At 35.8% G+C, this 9041-nt stretch overlaps 1 protein-coding gene across 1 annotated transcript; it reads left to right on the forward strand.

Annotated features, from left to right (window-relative positions):
* The first annotated feature begins 278 nt into the window (after positions 1 to 278).
* Positions 279 to 2760, forward strand: LOC145208744 (uncharacterized). The gene is made up of 5 exons (XM_080079014.1): positions 279 to 562; positions 1294 to 1478; positions 1782 to 1874; positions 1946 to 2026; positions 2105 to 2760. The coding sequence occupies exons 1-5, from the start codon at positions 279 to 281 to the stop codon at positions 2758 to 2760; spliced, it is 1299 nt and encodes a 432-aa protein (XP_079935140.1).
* Positions 2761 to 9041: the final 6281 nt, after the last annotated feature.

Raw genomic sequence — 9041 nt, forward strand, 5'->3', positions numbered from 1 at the left:
AGTTGGCAACAAGTTAAACAATAAAAAAACAAGATGGACACTATTTATATTAGACCTTAATATGTTGTACTAAGATGAATACATTCATAATTGGATCAGATATTGCGTTCATGCAGACCAGCGTTCACGACATACCCATTTATAAGTACGCCGGGCCCATTGAAGATGTTACACCGAATCAAGCCAGGCTCCCAAAATTATGTTGTAGATCGTCGGTTTTAGGTCAATAGAGATAATATTCCTCTGCGTTGCAGGTTTTTGCGTATTAAACCCCAAAAATGCAAGCTAATGCCTGTCTGTGGCAATTGGAAAGGATCACAGAAGACGTTAAACTACAAGAATGCAACAACAAAAAAGACGCGACGGAATCTTTTGTCGCAGATTTGGAAAAGGCATGGAGTTTGAAAGATATACAATACATAGCCTATGTTGTGCAGGAGAGTCAACTTGAACGGCAGAAAATAACTGATGCTGCCCTCAGAAAGTTCCTCAAAAAAATCGGAGACGACAACAAGAAAATACTGCTTCAGAAAGTGAATGAAATTGGTTCTGTGATGGTCATGTAAAACAGTGATTGAAACATTTATAGCTTGATGACAACTTTATGATCCAATGGTCATCCGAATGTAGCTTTTACCGCCCCAACACAAGTTAAAACGGCGTCTAAAACAATAAAAATGTGTTTTAAATAAAATTCTGTTGGGGTTAGCCCCCATGCCATAAACCAGTGGTCGACACACATTGATGTAAAATACGTTAAAACATTCTTCATGGCTTTTATACATTCCGCTCTAGTTTCGTTCAAAAGCAAAAAAAAAACTGTCGAAACATACTCGGCCAATTGCATTTATCCGCAAATGTGCGTCGCTGTTTCGCTGATCTGTTTATTTTATTTCTTTGAAGATGATTACACTAAAATGTTTGTTTTGTGTATTCTTGTTTGGCAAATTAAACCTAAAATAATATGTGTTATACTTAAGTACAAACCCCAACAGCCTCAGATTGTGGATTTTTTCCGGTCTGACTTTTTTCGAATTAGGGTAATTCCCTGAACCTGGGGTGCTAATTAATTTATTCTGCCGCGTCACCTCTTTTTTGTAAAACTTTTCCCCGCTGCACTGTATAAGCGTTGTTTTATTGTTTACAAAGGCAAGTTTGTTTTGTGTGCTTTTGTGTTTTGTAAATTTTTTTTGGTGCTTTGTCTGGAAGTATTTGTTTGCTAAATCTGATTAAATAACTTTTGTACAGTGTATTCATTTGTGTTACTACCTTATTTACATTTGTCATTATCAGCATAATGCCGGTCATAGACGATTTTTCTTTAAAATTGTTTGAATACCCATTTTTAACAATAGTTCCCTGGTGGGAAACATGTTTAATGTTCTTCCTTGTCATTATGCTGGTTCTCGGGCAAATGACTGAAAACTACATTCCTGGGACCGAAGACAAACTTCTTTCGTGTTGCAAAACTAACTTGGGTATTTATTTTTTCATATTGTGGATCATACGGCAAAAATAAAAAATGCAGTAATAAAATTAAGTAACAATAAAACGTAACACATTTAGAACCATAAGTTCACCAAAAATTTTAAGGTATTTAAACACAAAGATACAAACAAGCAAAGCTTTCGGCATCAAAAATCATTAATCAGTAAAATAACGGTAACCTGCCATCCTGTCCTGTAGTTTATTTTGGAGATTTTGTTTTCATGCAATTATAATTGTTTGTTAAAAGTTAACCATCCAATGACTCAATTGTTCATCAATAGTATGTATCGCAGTTGTCTGTGCGGAAGATCAATGCGGTCACATACCTACCAGCAAAATATTTAATTCAAGTGCAACATACGATTTCTGCGAAAGCACAACACCAGGTTCGTTGACATGAAAGCTGAACTTCAACATTTTGTGCAACAAACTACCTTAAGACTCAAATCTTTTTCAGATTTTATTTTCGTGAAGTTGTCCTCATTGTCCGATCGAAACTACTTAACTAATCACTTGTTTTGTCGAGAGGAATCTATTGGTGTGTTCTTCTGTTTTAATGCGTTCCACACAAACCTTTTATCTACCTGCTTATCCAAGTTTATTGTCGTTTTTTCAGACCCTCATGCCATTGCTTCCTGTGTTTTTCAACTCTCCTGGATAGAACGGAATTTTGAGTGTTTCATAACTATATTGGCTCTCCTGATGGGTACCCTTGTTTTTAGTTGGAGATTACATCCGGAGGCACGGTTTGTCATGAGCGGATGGAAGTTTGTGTATGAGCATCTAGACACCATTTCAGTAGATCAAGTAGAAAAATTTAACACCAATCGATTTAAGCCACAAGAAAAACGAAAAAGTAATAAAGTTAATGAACAACTGGACAAAATGAAAACAATTGTACTAAACTCTTCGTTAAACCAAAGCTCGGTTTTAATCAACTTAACCTCGTACTTAATAAAAATTATTTTGACTGTTGCTCTTATTGTTGGTCTCGGTTTAAGTTGGTATTTTTTTCTAAAGCCCGACTATTTGTGCTACACAAAACACCATCATCCAAAAACTTACCGTTGTATAATAAAAGCGTATAATTCCTATGTTACAGTGGCCTTTTTATCCATTTGCACTTTAACTTTCTCTTTCGCGGTTATGTTATGTGCGTGGGGACGCCTGAAAGGGCAAAAATTTGGGTCTAAAAATTACATGTTAGAAATGTTGTCAGCACAAAAACGTTTGTCTTTGAAACAAAAACAGATCGCTAACAAATTCCAATAAAACAATTTAAGTTGTTTGCTATTTTTTATGTGCCACTTTGAGTTTAAAAATGGTCTCAATGTACAGTTCGTTTTCTGGAAACACGAATGTTTCCTCGACGTCCCACAAGTCAATCGTAAATAATTTTTAGTGATATGTAAAACACAAACGACTAAAAGTCTAGTTTAATTGTTCCATAATCAATTAAGTTGGTTGTGTGTAAATAACCAGTACCATGTTGTAAATAAAAAAGTTGCACAATTTCCTTTTTCAAATATATTTTCCGATGTACGTTTTTACTACATTCCTGCAGATATAACATAATAAATCTATGCAAACAGCAAATAAAATATTATGCAATTGTAATGTCAATCTTATCAAATGAAGTAATCAAGCCATGCGCCTAGGTTTCTACTATCACGCCATGCATTGAATAGGAGTAACTGTGGTTTTGGTGGTGGCGGGTCTTAACAACAGTGCTGCCAGGGTCGTTTTTTTCACACAAATGGAAGATTTTTGAAATCAAGTTGTGGGTTTTCAAAAAGCCTATTGTTGTTATTGTACATGCTTTTTCGCAATGAAATTATTAACGGTACAACTGGGCTCGTTTTGAGCTTGTTTGCGATCTTGGCTAGTTTTGACAAGCAGGGATGCGGCTTGTAGGGTTTTAACCTGGCAACGCTGCATAAGAATGTGATACATTTATTTTTGTATGAATATGCAAATATCGCTCACCTTTACCTGTTTGCACACTTTGGTTTCAACACTGGCGTACTCCTAACTGTTGGGTTGTCGTAGCAGTTTCGGATTCTGTATCATTGTAGTGTAATGCTTGATTACGACAAAATGTATCCTTTTTGCGTGTATTTGCGTATTATTGAAATTATACTTGCAATAGAATAGTAACAAATTACAAATCGTGCCAAATACTTACTGGAAACTAATGGAAAGAAAACTCGTTTTTTACAACAAACAACTTTTTTCACCACTATAGACTTGCAGCATGGACAGAGATGTTTAAAAATGCTTACACTTTGCCAAATGACGTCATATTTTATAGCAAATAGCGAGTATTCATGCGCCAAAGAGCGGGAAGTACATCTCCCACTCCCCAGCATGCTATAATCATAGATGACGAAATCAATTTTGAATAAGTGTGACGTATTGTAAGTTAGTTAGGTAGTAACCCCTTATTGAGGTTTGCTTTGTATGTTTTGCCTAATGGTTAGTGAGATAGTTAGATAATTATAGGAGAAGCGCATCGACTTGGACAGAAAGAACCTCTATGACTATGTACTCCGTCATTTTAATCAAACTGGACTATGACCAATTTCTGCATAAGCCTGTACAAGACTTTTCAAAAAACAACTAGGTAAACCATTTGACACAACAGGCCTATGTACAGCGTTTTTATGTGTGTTTTTTTCACAAGACCCAGAAGTTTCGGGGAAAAAAATTGGGCTACATAACTTTAAAATTGGGGTACATAACTTGTATTTTTATACTACTTGGGCCAATTAGTTTAAAAAAGGTTTACTTGCACTTGCGATGTTGAAATGCAGCATCCAAAAAGGCAGTCTCGATCCCTAAATACTTTATATGTCCTTTCCTGATTTAAATATTTCACAGAAATATTTTCACAGAAAACAGAAATTTCACAGAAATATATTAAATCAACTTTTTGTGATTTAGTTCATATAAGTATGCATATAACGCATTTATATTCTTTTTTGGTTATTTGCTTTTTTACCGTTTCAGGTTTACAGTAAATATAACAAAAAAATTTGTCTTACCTGTCCTGTTGATTGTTACGTTTTGATTGTTTGTCTCGATATCAGAATTTGATGCCAAAAAGCGAACACCTACCAAATTTCCAAACAAACTTTTTCAGTGTGGAAAATAAAACTAAATTGTAGATATAAATGTAAATATTTGACAAAAAAACAAACAATGAGGGTGTTACCAATTGTTATCACCTCTTTAATTGAGTTTTAAATAAAAGCTCTGGTATGTATTTCGATAATTTGATAAATGTATGACGACAAAGATTATATTGTAAGTTTTGAAATTGGGAGGTTAATTGTATTGTTTTATTTTTGGCCACATGTTTTTTTACTCTAGGGATGTTTTATCACCAATGTGCACAAGCCAAATTAATGCAACAGTCAATTGCGATTCAGGTAAAGCAAATATGTAACTTGAGGCTTTTCAGGTCACCATTCGAAGTTCAACAGAAACTTATTTGATTCGAGCCTGATTTTACACTCGTGCAAATTTGATTTGTAATTTTACGTTCCTAATTTTACGTTCCTAAAGTCAACCTAATTTTCTTTACTATTCGTTCAAATCATGGCACATTTCCATGATCATCAAAACAAAACTTACCATGTAGATTTATTTACAGCGGTGACAGCCTTAAATGTCTAAAAAGATTTCAAATGGAATATTTTTCTGATCGTATTGTGCTTTTGTATCAATTACGGAGGTAATGATGTTTGCAAATCCCTTCTGCTTGTTGTTGTTGTATGTGTTTACTTCATTGCAGTTTTATCCTTTGGCGATTCTTTGTGCTATGCTGATGATGGCTTGACTTTTGGATGAACTAAAACGCATGGATTTTTTCCACGTACAAACTCAGGTCGGTTAAAAAATTACATTTTTGATTATTATATGCTGTAATGTCCCGTGAACGCATGGCGAACGCATTTCTGGCTAGTCAGCGCAATATTATACAATCAGGAGCGGCTCGTACGAGGGGGCTGCGGAGCTTTTTGCGCACTTGGAAAAGCTACATGCCGGGCGAAATAGGCGCGAGGAGGCTGTGGCTCGCGCAGCCCATCCCGTGACGTAGCGCTAGTTGTGTTGTTCGCTTCGCGTCAGTAAGCTCCAAAGCCAAACCCGTGTACTGTTAAATTCGACAGGAACGTGGCCGAACGGTCTGGCGCGCCTGACCCATATACAGACATAAAAAAAACCTGATCGGGATTCGTCCCCGGGAGAGTCCTGGGTTCGAACCCCGTGAAAAAAAAAAGTTTAAGTTTAACAGTGAGTGCAGTTAAAAATTTATTTTGCTATCATTAAATTTATTGTTTGACTGTTGGTCGTGACTTTTTAAGATGACTGTAAGTGGGTTTCAGTTTTTACAGTTATCATTGAATTAAATAAGTGTATCTAACACCTTGAAAAAGAAAAAGAAGTCATCTAACACCTTGAAAAATCACAATTAAACTATATAATAAATATCTGAATTAAAAAGTTTTATGAAAGTATGGGACAAAACATCTGCTACTCCAATGTCATGCAGGAATAAACAACAACAAGAAATACTCAGTTTTAGTTGTTAATGCTACCAAAAAATAAATTAAATTTGTCACTGTGAAGTTAAATGCCTCACTGAAATGCGGGCAATATCAAATGCAGAACAAACAATTGCAGAAGCAACAGGAATTTTGAAATACCTGAGTGAAGACAATAGTGTGCATTTCTTAACACACCACGTCAAGTGCAATCATGTATATTGATATAATAGACATGTACTATTTCTCTAAACAGTAGCTGCTAAATTGCTTTACAGCAGGGGTTCTTAAACTTTTTCGGTCGTGCCCCACTTGACACTATTTATTTAATCTCACGCCCGCATGGCATTTTTTAGGTTTGCCAAAACAAATTGATAACTTTGTTACTGTTGTTGCTTCATAAAGACGTAAGTAAATTGAATTGGTATTCTTCTGCCCATCTGTGCCTAAAAAGGGACTTAATTTTAAGGGCTATTTCTCTCTACAACGTTAAATTGAAACAAGTGCTCTTGATTTAACGAAATTATATTATTAAATATAATTAATTAAATAAACTATCCCATACCATTGCTGAATGGCACGTTGGTACTTCTGTATTTTCTAAATGATTCACACCAAACCGTAATTTTGAATGTTGTTTTTCCGGCGTTGGCTTCAAAATATGATTTTTTAAATGCGATCACATTCAAGCGTCATATCCACCTCAGTAAATTCTGCATTGTAGTTTTACGAACATGTATATCCATTTAGTATGCGTACGACTTGATGCATGCAACCGATAACTCGATCAATTATAACATAAACTTATCTGCCAAGGGGAGGATATTTTTTCGTATGGGCCCTTTTGCGCTTATAAACTGGTAAATTTCCTCGCTGTCGGCCGCAGAAATCTGGTTTAAAAAACAACCATTGTCAAACAGCTTGTTGTGTTTGTGTTTAATGTTTATCATGTTGCAATCCTTTTATCCTCCCGTAACGTTTTGTTTTCAGATTTCGCCAAAGATTGTTACAGGAATTGCGACACGTTGTGTTTTGGATTAAAATAGAATCCTCTTTTGTCATCTGCTATGTGTAATGGCACGTATTGAGTATTGGTTTGTCACCAACATTAAAACAAAGCCATAAGGTCACGGCGCTTTTAAGATACGCTTCAGGTGCTTTGTCTGTTTTATGAAATTTGATTCAGGTTACAGACAATGACATGTTTTCACAGCTTCAAATTGACTTTGCTGATTACACAATCTTCAGTTTACACTGTTGCTACATAACGCAACATCTAATAATGGGACATGTACAGACATTGCATCGAGTAAATGCATACAAGTACACTACATGTGCTTTAATGTCAGAAAGAATTGTTACAGCTTCATACCTGTTGGTAAAGTTTCAACATGCAATTGCTGACTCGATTGAATTTGAATTTAACCAATTGTAGGAAGTCACATTAAAATGCATGAAAAGAAAAAAATGTTCTCATAGAACCACAATAAACAAATAACAATTAACACCAGAAACCTTACCTGACCCAACACTTTAAGTTTCTATGGTGAAAAAAGATGTTTCGTGTTGATTAGCGAGAAATAGAAGCGAAACTGCTTTCATCAGTAAAGTGTTGATGCTTTTGTGGTGTCATTGTCATTTATGTTAATAAAATCTCCATTGTTACAGGGTGTTTGTGTAACCATACGAAGTTCTATATTTATATTTTGCTCATTACCAAACCGCACAATACGGTTTTTTTATTCACTCTTTTCTGTTGTGTTGCTATTCTATATTTGGATTAGCGCAAGTAAATAGCGCCACGGCACTTTATTGAAAACAGACTTTCACCACCAAGCATAGCAAATTAAAGGAAACCTATAATCCATAACCCAGTGCACAGAACCTTATGCCAAATTTGTCAAATTAACTTTCAAGGCATCTTCATCTGAGCAAATGCAAGCACGTTGTGTAATCCACGTTGGCTGTAGAGGCGAGGTAATACTCTGGCATTAGTCCTCCTACAAGTGTGCTGGCAGTAGTCCTCGTTAACCACGTTTTTGGGGCCAAATATTTTAGAGCGCACGTTGGGCTTCAAAAATGACCGTAAAACCAGTCCGATTTAAAAACCGACGTTGTGGACTACTGCCAGCACACTTGTAGGAGGACTAATGCCAGAGTATTGCCTCGCCTCTACAGCCAACTTGGATTACACAACGTGTTTGCATTTGCTCAGAGGATTGTAATAATTGTGTTGTAATGAAGAAAAAGCCAGGCTTTGTTAAAGCTGTGTTCGTGCTGTGCAACGTTAAATCTCTTCCATGTCGCGAGATCACTGCGCTACCTTGTGGTAAACGAAATCTTCATTTAGCTAACGTATTTGTCGCCACATAGCCTGCACGTTGCAAAACAAATGCAATGTCTTGGCCGAATGGTCTGGTGCGCCTGACCCATATACAGACATAAAAAAAACCTGATCGGGATTCGTCCCCGGGAGCTTCCTAGGTTCAAACCCCGTAACAAAACAATATGTCTAGTACAATTGGCCAGTAACTTAATTAAAGCAATCAATTAACCACACCACAAACGTGCTGTGCTTTCCGTAAAAAAGCATGTACTGCTAGAGGCAAGTGGCGTGTGGAGCATTATGCTCTGCACTGCAACAATGAGTAACCATGCAGCAGGTTAAGTCAGTACAAGAAGTTAAATAAGTTATCTACATTGTTGCAGCGGATTATAATTTTTTTTAGTTTTAAGTTCAAATTATTCTTTAGGTTTAATTACACAGGTGAGTTTCGTTTTGGTAAATCCATCAAAACACGAACTGCAAAGTAGTTATGTTTAAACATTTTTGCTTTGTGTTTATCAGTAATTTATTCCAAACCAAACATAATTAAAGCTTGCAGGTTTTGTAATGAGTCTAGTTTACTGGAAGTTTTTGGCACGTTTTTTATAATCGAGCTATTGTTCCTATTTACTATAATCCACTAGTTTCGCACCACAATATTAAGTATTTCTGATTAGATT

This window comes from Phallusia mammillata, unplaced genomic scaffold (assembly GCF_965637545.1).
Source record: "Phallusia mammillata unplaced genomic scaffold, kaPhaMamm4.hap1.1 HAP1_SCAFFOLD_346, whole genome shotgun sequence".
NCBI classification, from domain to species: Eukaryota; Metazoa; Chordata; class Ascidiacea; order Phlebobranchia; family Ascidiidae; genus Phallusia; species Phallusia mammillata.

Excerpts from the sequence above, each read along its gene's own strand:
- LOC145208744 (XM_080079014.1), top strand. The coding sequence starts at position 279 with ATGCAAGCTAATGCCTGTCTGTGGCAATTGGAAAGGATCACAGAAGAC. Across the intron at positions 1,479-1,781 it reads GTGTTGCAAAACTAACTTGG|TTGTCTGTGCGGAAGATCAA; the intron begins GTATTTATTTTT and ends TATGTATCGCAG. Across the intron at positions 2,027-2,104 it reads TTGTCGAGAGGAATCTATTG|ACCCTCATGCCATTGCTTCC; the intron begins GTGTGTTCTTCT and ends TCGTTTTTTCAG.